This window comes from Papilio polytes, unplaced genomic scaffold, assembly GCF_000836215.1.
Source record: "Papilio polytes unplaced genomic scaffold, Ppol_1.0 DF823731.1, whole genome shotgun sequence".
Classification (NCBI taxonomy): Eukaryota; Metazoa; Arthropoda; class Insecta; order Lepidoptera; family Papilionidae; genus Papilio; species Papilio polytes.
In genome coordinates, this window is record NW_013525473.1 from 133,984 (window position 1) to 149,202 (window position 15,219).

General features: G+C 32.9%; 2 protein-coding genes across 2 annotated transcripts in view; both read right to left on the minus strand.

The window, feature by feature from the left end:
* LOC106103688 (phosphatidylinositol 4-kinase beta) overlaps window positions 1-12,359 on the minus strand; it is a 39,239-nt gene extending 26,880 nt beyond the window's left edge. Inside the window, exon 1 of the mRNA XM_013283514.1 lies at window positions 11,827-12,359. Within this exon, the coding sequence (XP_013138968.1) occupies window positions 11,827-11,918 (92 nt within the window). The 5' untranslated portion in view covers window positions 11,919-12,359. The remainder of the gene's footprint in view (window positions 1-11,826) is intronic.
* An 872-nt stretch (window positions 12,360-13,231) lies between these two features.
* LOC106103541 (dynactin subunit 6) lies at window positions 13,232-14,759 on the minus strand. The gene is made up of 4 exons (XM_013283320.1): window positions 14,617-14,759; window positions 14,374-14,544; window positions 13,894-14,066; window positions 13,232-13,674 (listed from the first exon to the last, which is right to left on the minus strand). Exons 1-4 carry the CDS (start codon window positions 14,625-14,627, stop codon window positions 13,460-13,462), a joined length of 570 nt encoding a protein of 189 aa, XP_013138774.1. The 5' UTR covers window positions 14,628-14,759; the 3' UTR covers window positions 13,232-13,459.
* Between the last annotated feature and the right edge of the window lie 460 nt (window positions 14,760-15,219).

Consider the following 15,219-nt stretch of genomic DNA (forward strand, 5'->3'; position numbering starts at 1 on the left):
TGGGATAGATGAAGAAATATATAGTCTATAAGAACACAGAAGCTACCTACCTTTTTTTAATTTCAAGGAGACGAAGTCTAGTAGATATTAATATTTATATTCCTCTTAGCAGACTCGAAGCACTTTAGAATAATTGTCACAATTTCAGTCATACGACTCTTTGCATTTACAACTTAGTTTCTAACCCTATCAAATAGTCACCTTGCTTTTTAAAGATGGTATCTCAACTTACATACACGACATTGTGTATACAATATCTACAAACACTTAGTACCACTTACTACGACCCAGTCTCACATCAATAACTTATACACATAACGAATCATTTGCCTCGTTACGGAAAGTTGTGCAGCAAAGACATTACGTCATAAGCTCAAGACTATCAATCTAATCTTCTTAATAAATTATATTTTATTATCCGAATCCCCAGTATAAATATAATCTTAAAATATTAATTCGACATTATAATACTTTTACAGAAACAAAGTGAAAACTGATAAATGCTCTTTACGATCATATTACTAACATTTGTACTTGAATTACATAGAAACTATAATCGTTTTAAGCAAACTTTTAAGACAATGTTGAACATTCAATGACTAGCATCCCTCCCTCTCTCTTTGTATTAAATAACACAACAATAAATAATAACCAGAAATTCAAAAAGCAATAAACTATCCTGTATGTAGTAAATCAAAATTTCATCCGTTTTGCCAATATAAAACACTCTTGAACAGTTCTTGGCATCGGAACAATGAAAAATAAATCAATATATGACGGCCTAAATGTTGTACAGTGATGTCATCGACATGGTTTGTTGTATATCGAGATCAGGGGAATGTAAGGGGTGAATGAAATCCATTACTTGGGTCAAACAACTTTCAATTGTATCTGGGTCGCTGTTTTGATACTATCTTAAAGAAACTAAAATAAAAAGTGTATATTTTTCAGTTCTACAATTTCATTTTTGGAGATCGTGAGCAACCGATGACGAAGTAAAATTGGAGCCAATGACTCAATCCTACGTAAGACACCAAAAATACAAACATAAAGTCGAGCTCTCAAATAAGACAAAAGAACATAACGATGAAAAATCTATTCCACTTAATTTTAAAATATTCTTTTTTTTATTAAAACCAGCGTCCTTTTTTTAATAATAAGCTAATCCACCGAAATGGAAAGCGACCGCTGCCCATAAACATCCGCAGTTGTAGATGCGTTTCCTACCCTTAATTGCCGGAGAAGGAGACGCACATAAAGAGAACATTTCCCCTTCCTACGCGTGCCATCCATCGTCAAATCCACTTTTCCTTTTCATCCTTTCCTCTTAAGAAAAGAGTGGAACGAGAAAGTGACTAAAATTAGGCCTCCGGCACCACTTTTATCAAACGAAACGCGGAATTGCTTCCACTTCAAGCCTGTTTTCTGTGTGGTCGTGGTATTACACCGCGCGAGCCTGTCCATTTGTGAGAAGATGTTAAAGCGGTCTCTACCACTGTTCTCTTCTTCGACAAAATATACGTTGTAATAAGTGATAGAAGGTTGTCTCGTTCTGTTTCAAGTCGTGATAAAAATAGATAAAGATGACAAACAATAGAAGCGTGTACGTAAATTACACGAATTAAATAATTTTCTATTATGTTCATACTTAATATTCCTGTCGTCATTCAAGATATGTCAATCTAGATGTAATTGAACGCTATTTCCGTTTGCGTAAGATCAAAGCTAAAAACACATCATTGACGTCGACATTTCACCAAGTTTCCGTTCACATAGCATTGTTATACATTTTCCAACACAAGACAACAAAAGATAAAACAACACTTAATTTCTCCGAGAAAATTCTAACATTACTTTGTGAGAAACGTCAGTCAGCTAACGATTCATCAAATTTTAAGTGGTGCTTACACAACGAAAGGTTTTAAACATACCAATATGCAAAAAAGGACAAATGTAGCTCACTTTCTATTAGCGTTGTAATTACTTACTTTTTAATTAATAAAATAGATAAAGCCATCATTGGGCGATGACAGTTCTTTTGATGTCATTGACAAATGTTTGTCTTCTTAAATCTTTAAAAGCAAGACGTAGTGACAACGCAACAAATACGACTGACTATATTAATGCTGATAACATAAACTACTACCAAAATGTCGTCACTAAAACATGATAACTAATCACATTACTCAACTAGATAGTTATAAGTGAGATTGCACTATTTTGGAATAAATTCTAAACATTAAATCAAGGCTAGATCAAAACCAAACCAGAAAAAAAAGAAACAGAGAAGATTAAGTGCTCCTTTTTTATTCTGACTATACGAACTATTGACTCAAATTTCAACTCAAAAAAAAAAAGCGCAAAAAACTATAATTTCCTCATCCAACACCAAGCCATGTAGGTTGAGTTTTTAGTTTGGCGTTGCCTCATTTTTACAGCTTCACGCGAGAGGAACTCGAGTGCACTTTGAGACACTGAAATGGAGAAAAAAAAAACAAAAGCCCGCGCCTCGTAACCGCCTTTATACTGTGTTGTGGGCGAACGCGGCCCAGATAGTCCGTGGGAAGTCACCGACCGTCATGTCGCAGTGTCTCATTCAGCTATAAGAGCCGTAATGTGCTCCATGACATCATTAATTTGGACCGTTGCTAGCTTAGCTTCATTATACGACAACTTGAGACGATAAATAATGATTAAAGTTCATCACGCCCTGCTGAAATGAATTTGAACTTTACTAACGAGATATTTCCTTCTTTCAAAGAAAAAATTCTATAGCCTCGAACTCATTTCATTCATTCTTCTTTCATTCAACTCTTACAGTAAAAAGACCGTGACTCAACTTGGACTTAAAGGCATAAATGTGAAGTTTACCAAAGCACACTGGACCAGCGTGGTAGACTATACCTAGTATCTCTAGCTTGGGTACGCTTCGTTCTTCTTCGACGCTTGAATCGTTTAAAAGCTACATTCCTAGTTATGCCAGTACGATAAAGTAATCGCAAATATACATAATAGACAGTGGGTACAACGTCCGGCATACGATGTAATATCAACAAATGCGTCATACGAAGACGTTTTTGTGTCATTCCAATAATACGGTACGAGTTCAACGAAAATAGTGTCATGTTCTCTTAACAATGAATCACTATACAAGCAAAACAACTGATACAACGATAAAATTAGACTTTGTACTTAAATGATCGGTCAATTAAGAATATTTACTTACTTCGGAACTTAATTTATGAATGTGGAGGTACTCTGGTAGTGGTATACTTAGAAAGAGATGGATGGATTGCGTGAAAGTTGATATGATGAAGTGTGTGACTGAGATGAGGGACGATAGTTATCTGAAGGACGTAAACCCGGTGCCACAACCCTACTGGAGTAGGATAAGATAGGGGAGATGATGAATTAAACATACCTAATTATAGTATTATTGATACTATGATAAAAGTCCAAACTTTTATCATAGTTCAATTGAGATCACAGAACACAAAATGTGTAACAAAACATTTTGTGAAAGAATCAATAAATCTTTTATGGTGTAAACAGGAGAAACGTATTGATCCTATAGAAATAAAGTAACTTTTATTAATATTTAAAATAAGAGTGTTTAGAGTCGGAAATAACAATATCGCTCGAAAAACCAACGTTATATGATATCCGGACCCTTTGTCGTCTACTGAAACTTTTAAACATTTCTCAATATAGTAAATTATATGTCTAGACTATCCTGACGCTTTAGAAATATATTTTCGTATAGCTCGGTGACTCAAGTAGACGAACATCGAAAACAAAAATATAGCTAGTGTTTATACTGTCACCTTTCCAATTCAAGTTTTTCACAACAAAGTAACGAAAGCTTTCATCCCTTTGCAATATTTATGAGCAGTAAGTCAAAGGTTTCGTGTTACTTGGTACTTGTATAAAGAATTTTAAATCGACCTCTACATTATGGAAGCACAACAAATCCTAATTTTTGTTAATCTCTAATTTTAATGCATACGTTAATTCCACCTAAATCACAGTTAATTTGTCTTCGAATATAAACTAACAAATATGTAAGACTGAAGAGGACATACCCATTAGCGTGTACAAGAATATATTTTTGTAGTAAACATGGTAGTAGAGGATAATCGTATTGACACAGAAACTTCGAATTGTCTCGGTGGGAGCATTAACCGACCACGTGACCGCTTCGGTGCGTCTGCACTCAACGCGCGACAGATTTATCAAGAACACGGAAAATATCTAAATACACACATTGTTGTGCTCATCCAACTAATAATATCTTTATGTATTCAACAGTCTGTGGTTTACACGTTACAAAGTTTATTTAATTGTAATATATTACGTGCGTTGATTAAGTTAACAATTTTGCCTATTCTAAACTAGTTTTAATAATATATGTCCTGTAAACGTATGTACATTATCTAACAGTTGGCTTGAAAAAAACTGGTTATTAATAAATAGATAAGCTACAAACAAGATAAGAAACAACTCGGTAGTGATTGTAGGCGTTACAACTTACAACCTTGGCATAAAATCGACAATATATTTAAGGTTCTCATTTAAATTTTAACACTTCTCTATATCGATACAAATGTCAAAGAAATTATTTAAGCGGACCTAAATTGAGCTATGCCGGTGAATGTAACGGAGTCAAGGATACAGATAAAAAAAAACGTTTGATAATAATTAATCAGGAACGCGGCTCGATAACATACAAAATATGCCATATTAAAACTACCTTATCTATATGAACACAAGGTTGTTTATCGTTCAATAGATCTATTAATACGAGAGGAGTGGATTTAACGTTGGCTGAGCAACAAACGTTAGAGGGCAACCGTGCCACGCATGCCACAGCTGATTGGCGAAGCAAAGGTTCGAAGGAATCAGCCATCTAATTAATAACTCATTCATTCAATTGAGTAGAACGATCTCTGGCACGAAATTCCTTGTCATTCAGTCATAAAAATAATAAAAGACTCACGTTAGATTTAGTTCATATAATTTATCATATGAATTAGCCGTGTCTCAAATTACAGTAAGATCTGTATTTTTACCGTTATTGTTTTGTTTACATCTTCCGTCCGCCTTAATTAATGCCCTTGTAATTTTTTAATAATTGACTTTCGTCTTATACCATTTCCGAGTAAAATATTTTGACGGCTGTTAACATATTGGTCATTGTCATTTGTACTCGTCTCTCGCAGTTTTTATACGGATCGACGCTTCCGTCATTTTAGAGGTCAAACTGGGACTGACGAATGTTCCAAAAACATCAACAATAACAATGTAAGGTTTCATTAATATTTTAAAATGTAGAAATCCATTTTTTAAGCATCTGTTCATTAATCGCAAAAAATATTATTACATGATCTCACTGGAAGAGGTACAAATAAATTGTTATATCTGGCAGGTGCAAGTGAGGTTGGCTTGAGTAGGTAAAGTTCTAGAGTACCTACCCCTTACTCCCTAGGATATTGGTGATTGCAGGGATGTTGGTCGTTTAGGTTAGTTTTGGAAACCGGTGAAACAAGCGGTTACCCTTTTTATTAAAATTTTGTTAATTATGAATGAATGAATATAATTATGAATTTCGTGTGTTTTGTTTTTTAATACTGTGCGGACGAAGTCGCAGGCAACAGCAAGTATTTTATAAGAAAACACAAACTGTTTTAACACCTGTTATAATTACTATATTTTATGTACGGGTGAGAACCTATTGGTGTTTTCTTATAACATAATGTTACATATTACAACATGCTTTCCTTGAATTATTGTAATAAAAATAAATGCAAGCAATCCTCACGTTTCGCTAACAAGGACTTGTGCAGGTGTACAAAGGATAAACATAGTCGGTAGTATGACGTCATTAGTAACCATTACCTACTTGGAAACGTCAAGAACAACTTTTTCGAGTCATAGAAATCTATTCTATACATATAATAAAATTGGAGTGTCTGTTGGAATATCAAAAGAAAAAATCCAGATTTCGGAAAGATGATGTATTTGCGTTGCTGATAACGAAAATGGCGTTTAAGCACTTTTTGCCTGCCTGTCTGTTTGTCCTCAAGCCGCGTATATTCCGAGTAATCTCCGAAACGGCTGGACCGAATTTGAACAGACTTTTACTGAAGGGTAGCTGACATAGATGGACATATTATACATTTTTATCTTAATATTGCGCGGACGAAGTCGCGGGCAATAGGTAGATCAAACAGGACATGTTGATGTTAACTAGGCTAGTTTAATAATAAGCGAATTGATGAAAATAAAAATGGTAAATATTTGAGCAACTATATCCAGTAATATGATGTCAAGATGTTCAAAGCATTATTTGCGAATCATACTTTCAATGCTGTCTACAACCGTGGAGGTCAAACAATGTTCACTTTAATGGAAACCTTATCTGCTCTTATTAGAGTCTATTTTAAATATTACAGCTACGAGACTAAAATCTCAAGATGGTTTTTTTTCGTACAATGCATGTCGTCATTGATGTTTTTATTTGGATTACATTTAGAAGTTTTTTCACGTATCTTTCTGATTTTATTTACTAAAGAACCGAATGTAGTGACATTTAATATTACATTAAAGCTTAAAATAAGAAACATCGAAGACTTTCCTTCCTTTTTAATATTCGCTCATAACTTATTTGCTACTAAGTAGTCAGTTTAAAAAGAGATGGTATTACTACATTATTCCTTCAATTACTTATTTATAAAACAAAAATCGTTAGTAACCCACACCGCCTGTATCACATTACAGTAATAGAAACTAAACGCCTCAACACACATTCCACTTCCTTACCCGTCAATCACCAAATTTTAAGCTATAGTGCCATTCAAACTTTATAACGATTCGAAACGAACGCCATGCCGCGTAAAATACAATTTTAAAGTGTCATCGTCGCGAACAGTGACATGGATCAGGGGATACCTGTGTGCAAATTATCCTTAGATGGAGTACAATGGGTTCACATAGCAACACTAGAAGACATACGTTTACAGCTAACCACGAACCCTCATCAAGTTTGCATCTTGCAATACTATGACGTCATATTGCTGGCTAACGGAAGAATAATCACACACTGGGCAACATACCAAATAGAAGGTCGTACACAATCTATTAAATCAATTGTTTCAGATCAAATCGATTGCAAATCAGTCTCTCAATTACGCGCTTACGTTACGTCAAACTTTAATAAGGAATGTACCTTCGTGTTCATTTAATTAACATAATTGTAAACAACCAGTGGCGTTCGAAGGAATCGTCAGAATATAATAAAAGTAAATAACACAAGTCCCACCTATCCCATTTATTCGAAGTCTGTTCTAGCCAACGCCTAGCGATAGACTTCTAAACAATTTTATATCTCTTAGGAACGTTAAAAGGCTATAACTATAAAAGTGATACGTTTCTTAGAAGGGTGTGGTGTGCAGTGTGTTTAGAAGATTGATTTGTTTATTTAAAGTAACTGTACTTTTATTGTTACATTTGTACCTACTTATCAAATTTTGGAAACTTTACAAAGAGATGGCAAATTGATGCATAAGGAATAGTTGATGGACTATACATTGCAAGATCATGCTACTTTATCTCGTCACTAAATGGCAAGATTCTAATCGAAATTAAACTAATATAAAAACAAACAATAAGAAAACAATAAGTACACTAAAATCCAGTCATCAAAGTAAATAAAAAAGATATATTTTGACAATTAATTCGCCCTATAATACTACTCTTGTTACATGTTTCTTTAATTTACGATCTGTCCTTCCACCTGATTTGACTGCAAATTACAAAAAAAGGCTCTGTAGACCAATATCTCGTCGAATTTCACAATTACAATTACCAGACGTAATTTATGCATTTACTCTGTCAACCTTGTATAATAAAAAGTGGTCATAAAATAATAACCATGAAATACCGTTGATTATTTCCTAGTGTAATTACATTTTTGTGCTCTTATGAGAAATTAATTACCTCACACGGTTTTCCCGGTGAGAATATTTTCTATACAATCAAGCAGATAAAATGCAACCATATTGTTTTGGAATAATAAAAACTATACAAGCAATCAATATAAAAATAAAGTTGTTTTCAATACCTCAATAACAGTTTATAAAAATATAAAACTTGCTCTACATACGTTTATTGTAGCCTTTCCACTGTATTAAAGTTACGGGTACAAAATATAATATATGTCCTTCTGAGATTAAGTATCTGTTTTCACTTAGCTACTAACCGCACGATTCAACTAGCAGCTATAATTTTACACAGGAGTCGAAATCGCGCCAGTGGAAAAACGCAACTACATATAAATAATTATACGCGGCCTGGTAGTTAGTGTAACTCGGATCTAAGAATAAATAAATATTACATCACAACAGAAAAAAATGCTCTTGTAAGGTCGTCGGTCGTTCAATAACGCTGAAACAAAACATTGGAGCTCACAAAAACCGGTAATCCTAATTACGATGCGCGCAGATTATAAATTGAAGACGTCGACGAGTAATTAAAATGAAAAGAGACGATCAAGGAAACCATTAGTAATGGTGGCTAGCTTCTATGACAAAGGCCGAACTTTTTGTTCAAACAGACACTAATATAATAGCCGCAATGAAAAATACTGCGCATTAAGCCATGGGCTTGAAAATAAAATATGTGGGAAACCCCGCAAGTGTTATGTAGTACAAATTATTGTAGTATAATGTTTTAAAGTAAGCAGCAATATTATAAACATAAATGTCTGATATTTTACAAAACAGCAATCAAATTTGATTCTTATTAAAAATCACTCCATTGAAGCTAAGATCATTTCTCCATATCCATTACCTTGAATAAAGATACTTATATAAACTGGTAACTATTTTCAGTCTATAAAGTATTGCGAAGTATAGTAAAAGGAGCGATAAGTCACAAGATTGCCCTAAACTGCTAGTAAGCAAGTAAATATTGATTTTGTAATGGCACCATAAATGAGTCAGACGGTTGGGCTGCGGCTGGCTACACAGCTTCCTGTGTATGAATGTTAACTTGATTAAGCAATTAGACTGACCATAAGGAAGCATTAAAATACCAATATTATGACGAATGGATCGGATATCAGCTAGATTTACGAATTAAACGCTTGAGTTAGCTCGTCGGGAATAAGAGTACTCTAATTACAGACGTGCCAAATCTAATGGCAAGTAATACTACGGTACTCGTTTTATATACGAAGTTTTGTTTTCCTCTGTTCATAAATAGGGACAGAAAAGTTCGCTTGACATTAAAATAAGGGAAAATACAAAACCCAATTTTATACAATCGTTTATGTTATGCTTTATTTGGCGTTAAATATCTGTATATTTGGTATTAAAAACCTTACTACATTTATTTTAAGTTAATTGAAGAGCATTGAGAAAAGTGCATAAGAAATTTTATTTCAATGCCGGATTATAAACAAACATCATTTACAACATAGTAATTACAAAGTGATTTAGTGTCATGGCAAAGAAAATCTTTTAAAACGCATTAGTCGTCCGGCCGACGCGTCCGTTAATTAGGATAATTAGCTTGCCTAGTTTCTGCGATATGAAAGTGCCGCAATAAAGAAACTTACTTCTCTCATCCAGTATGGTCAGCAAAAACATCCGCTACAAATACACAACGAAAGCGTACTGCATACGGTACGTTTTAAGAAACAAAGTGTCCAAAAACAAAAGCTTCAACATTCCTCGAGTGAGTCTGTGTTTTATCAAGAAATCGACGAACTAACTGTGTACAAAATCTGTTGACGGTATTTCCAAACCAATGGGAATTAGAGTCCTTCAAGGAGCGAGCATATCTCTTGTTCAAATGCCGGAAACATATCTGCAGTTTTTGTTAAAGGCGTCGTGGAGCACATTCTTTTGTAAAACAAACAAAAATGTCAACTTACATCTAATCAGAATCAACATCCTCATCATCCAACTTGCCTAAACCAAGAGAGAAACTAATTAAACGTTCTTTGTGCGGTTGGCAAAAGCATCCACGTCTAGAAGACCGGGCCAGTCTTTCCGGCGTCCACTTTTACTTTCGCCGGCGTCCATTCACCTGAGCGGCCGAGGAGTGTCCCAGATACTAACAGCTTGTGTTTACTTGAACCTTCGACATGCCGTCATGCCCCAGATTGTACGGAATGCGATGCGAATTAACACGACGTTACTACGCCTTTGATCAAATTTAATACTTTGGCTTATAACTTTATACGTAAAATTGTGTTTAAAAATTTTTATATTAGTTTTTTTTTTTGAAAAAAAAGACATTATTTAAATAAATTATGCTAGGTGGTGAGAATTACAAAACATGCTATGTAATAATAATTACTTCTTAAAGTATAGATGTTTCTAAAATTTCATAAATAATGTTATCTAAATATACATAAAATACAATCAAAAGAATTAATGTTATTTAAACAGTTTAAAAACTAATATAATGATAGCTGTATTGGCAAAAAACAAAACATTCACCCATTAAAAAATCAATAGATTAATTTCTAGCAAAGAAAGTACATTATTTCAACAAACACAGTTAATGCATATATAATTACTAAATCAACATCTTGTTAACTACCTAATTAACCAATAATGACTGTAACATTCAATACCAACCAGTGTATAACAAATAAAACAGCTACTGTAAACAGCATACACTAAAATTTTCAAAACACATGACACAGAATATTTTACATTAACATGGTATAAACTCAAGTAAAATACAATGCTGATTAATAACATAAAAGGATCAAACAGTGGGAGAAATGAAGCAATCATCGAAATCTCTCTCAAATGAGATAAACACACAGTGTTTCTGTTCATGAAGATGAACAATTTAGAAATACCACGGGTCTTTGTCAATTTAGCAATTTATAGCATTATAATACTCTACTACAGACTTTATGTTTTCTGTAGCATCTGTACCGAATTTAATTAGGATCTGTTGATTCTAGAGAAAACTTCTAACATCCAAACTTTCACATTTATAATATAAGAAGTGAAGTAGTAAGATGTACAGCATGAAAGACATTAAAATTTGATAGCAGTAGATAAATATTTCTACAATAATTCAATGCTAGAACCTCATCGGAATAGAAATAAAATTTAATTTCATAATTGATTCTAGTAAAAGCAGTAATCCAATGAAAAAGTGACTTTAAAATTCTATACATTCTAATGTATATTATCTTTAAAGACTGTGGAAATGTATAGAACCGGAAATAGGAAGACTGGATTTAAAACAGTAAATTTTTTTTTTAAAAACTAATTTTGGTTTTTCAAAGCAAGTTGTGGAATGTTACAATTATTTTTTAATTTTTAGCTTTGAAAATTTAGTACCCATTACTGCAAAGCCATTGATTGAAGTTTATAGCAATAAAAATTCCTTAGTTTATAACCAATTGACAAATGAAATAGTAAGCAAACATTATGAACTTTGAGCTCAATTGGGAATGTTTTTATTGAAATGTTTTGATACATTGATTAAGTCTCAGCGTAAATAGAAAGTTGATTTTGTTAACTTGAATTATCAAAGAATAATCACAAAATCTTACTAAAGAAGTATTTAGATGGTAATAAAATAAAAAAAAGTTAGAAACAACCTAAATCTAGAAATCTATGTAATTCAGTATTTGTGTATGATTTCCAAGGTTGTTTACGTGTATGTTTTGTGTAACAAACATACGTGAAGATCTTTTTATCTAGTTTAATTTCGTAAGTTATACTTTTACTTTTGATATTGCATATTTGTATAAAAACAATTATTTACATACAAACTTTATAGAAAGTGACATACCTGAAATCCAAACTGAGGTTCCGTTGATGCGTCGCGATCTTGGGGCTCCTAAGATCGCTCCGGCTACCGTGGACAGGAACATCTTCCAACATGCTCACGCACTAATTAAACACCACAAGAGTACACCCATAACAGGATTCGTGTTGATTCAACTAAATGACAACATGGCGCCGATACGGTGCATCAAGACATTATCCTCGTTTTACCAAGTCGTAATTGTAAACTACGGAAACTAATTGTTTAGTTTTAATTTACTCTAACGATTTGTGTATTCACAGCCTTTAATACCTTTAATTTGATAAGATAATGTTTAACAAATTTGCTATGTTCTACTTTACAGAATTTAGTGAAATTAACATTGAATTGAACAAAAACTGTACATTCACATACAACGAAACTTGCCAAATCTAAGATTACTGAACGCGAAGTAAAAATAATTAAAACCCAAATTATAGAAATCGATGAATGTCTGTCCAAGGCGACATCGTAATATTTTTTATTTTGTTGTCTGACAGTAGGCCGCAATTAGGCCTGCCTGAAGCCGTGTTGCCAATGAAAAGTTTTCCCCGATCATGTATATCGTGTAAAAAAAGCCGTATCAGTATGGGAAAAGCTATAGATGGTCTCGGCACTATTTATAAAGGAAAGCTTTTCAATATTTGCTAAATGTCGTTATTTTAATGTTTTTAACAATGATGAATTATTTTCAGTTCTAATTTTGTTTTGTAAAAGTCACAAGATATTTAAGAAATATTAAATTGCACTAACCTCGGCACCCTTCATTTTAATCGATAACAGTTTTTGTTTAGTTATCATTTAAACGGTATTTTCGTAATATTATTCACAGTGCAGCAATTTAAATTTAATAATACCATAGAATTTGCTTAGGCCCTAGGGTTGAGGCTTTATGCTTAGAAGACGGCAAAATGTCGTTGCATTGGCAACACTCCGTCTGAAGTCACGTACGACTGCAGCGCTACGGTAGCCCAATTAAGAATACAAAGTACCACAGATCAAAATGCTATTTTAGTAAATATTTGAACCTATTTGGATAGGAACTTGACACACAGAGATAAAACTGTACAACCATGTACAAAATTAAATGAATGGTTTTCATGTTTAACAGACTTTATTAAAAATTAAATATTCCGTCTACAATTTCAAGGATTGTAGAATGATGTTGGTACTTTAGCATAAATGCTAGCAACATTTCATTCTGTTGAAAATATTCGGACAACGATATCTGAACATATGTTTAAGTGTGGCGTGGCATTCTTCTTAAAAGGAAGTTTATTCATTACAAACACCTAAAACCATCTTTATAGGAACAATCTGTAACTTATAAATCAATCGTAGATCATTATTATACAAAACGCTATAAGGATGTCAATAAAATGTTGCCATGTGAAAGTTTGAAATTTTTACTGTTATCAATCTATTGAATATAAAGATTAGTTACGTGGAAATAATATATAATAAAGGCATATTTAAAATATAAAGACTTGCAAAATTTAATACAGAATCAACAGCTTGCATCTGTTCCTGTAAGCCAAATAAAAAATAAGTTGATTCCAAACAAGAAATAAATATAAAGGCTCAATTACATTTTAAAATATCTTCATTTACTGAATAATTATTTTGCTGCTTCTTGGGATTGCCTTGACATCTGCCTTTTATGCACATTGGATTTCCTTAGTCTGTGATAGTTTGGCATCACTTTGCTTAGAAAGTCAAGTTGGAGTAGTTGAGATGGTTGTTTCTCTAATGCTTCCCTGTAATTGTGCTCCGAACCCCAGATAACTGTATTATCTGGTAAAGTTTGTGGTGCATTCAAATTGCAGGATGCACCTATAAATTGAAACAAAAGTTATTATTAATGATAAAAAACATAAGTCATTAAATTTCTGACAAATTTTCTTTTATCTAAGTATTTACTATTTCACAATCCACAATCTATTCAACAAATCAACCCATTCAATGACAAATTTTTTTTTAGCGTCCAATGGGTTGATATCACTTATTTTATTTTTAAAAGTTTGTTTTATATACAGGGTGCTCTTTACATACCTATAACACATCCGCTGCCAATTTTGACATCAACACCAACAAAAGACATACATTCAAACACATTGCTTTCACCAATGTGACCACATAATGATTCCAGTCTGCATCCGACTTCAAATACATTATGTGCACCTATGAAAAGGGGCTTCAGTGGATTTTCTGGTTGCTCATTTTTTCTGAAATTCAACACTTTTTTAATTTACATGGTTGACTAAAAAAGGCAGAGTAAAATATAATCTCTATATTTAACATTATAAAGAGGAAAGATTTGCGTTTTTGTATTTTTGTATGTTATTGCAATAACTCAAAAACTACTGTACTGATGTCAAAAATTCTTTCACTGTTAGAAAGATCAGTGAGTAACATAGACTATGTTTTTTTATTACTTTTAATTTCACGCAGGCGAAGTCGCGAGCAACTGCTAGTTTTTTAACAAACATAGTTGACTTGAATAGACAGAGTATGATTTAAAATATTAATTACTTGTGAATAATCGTAGAATATTCCTCAATAATACAATATTCGGCTATTATGATAGGTCCACCTTCAGCTATAATAGACACCCTGGGATGAATCACTGTTCCGCCGCCTATGGTTATATCTCCTTCTAACGTACAATCCTCGCAAACAGTAGCACCGGGCAAAATTTTAATACTGCAACAATAACAATAATCAAAACAGTCATCTTTATTATGTTTAGAAAGTTAATTTGATTAAATTTCATACTTATGTGACATTTTAGTACTAATTGTGCGGCTTGAAGTAGCAATTTTAGATAATAATGGAAATAATGGAATGTTGTTTTATTATTATAGAAACGTAAATATACTTGATTTATTTTATAACTTTTACATTTACAGAAATCGGGAGTGTCAAAAAACGTAATAACATAGACGTATTTGACATTTGAGAAACAAATAGTCAAAACATACCCAGAGTATAAATACAAACTTTTTTTTTTATATTAAGCAGTTAAGCAGTTTACATTTTCAAGAGAAAGTTACAACAGTTTCTAAATGTTGACTTTATCATTACAAACTTAGTTGGTTCCTTTTTGGTATTCTTAACATCAAATGTACCTCAAATATGAATCAATCGAATTATCATCATAGTTCATACATCCTCTTTGTCGTCCACTGCTGAAAGTAGGCCTCATCCATGGATTGCCTCAATGTCCGGTATTGTGCAATCAAAATATATCAAATGCAAAGTCTTAAATTAAGAACGTTTTTATAGGTACTGAAGGTTATAAAGTAATGAACCAATGTTACATGTAGTACAACATGTTTTAATCTGTGGCTGACCGTTAACTTAACTGTCAAGGTCATG

Excerpts from the sequence above, each read along its gene's own strand:
- LOC106103541 (XM_013283320.1), bottom strand. Across the intron at positions 14,067-14,373 it reads TATTCTACGATTATTCACAA|AAAAAATGAGCAACCAGAAA; the intron begins GTAATTAATATT and ends GTTGAATTTCAG. Across the intron at positions 13,675-13,893 it reads TGGCAGCGGATGTGTTATAG|GTGCATCCTGCAATTTGAAT; the intron begins GTATGTAAAGAG and ends TTCAATTTATAG.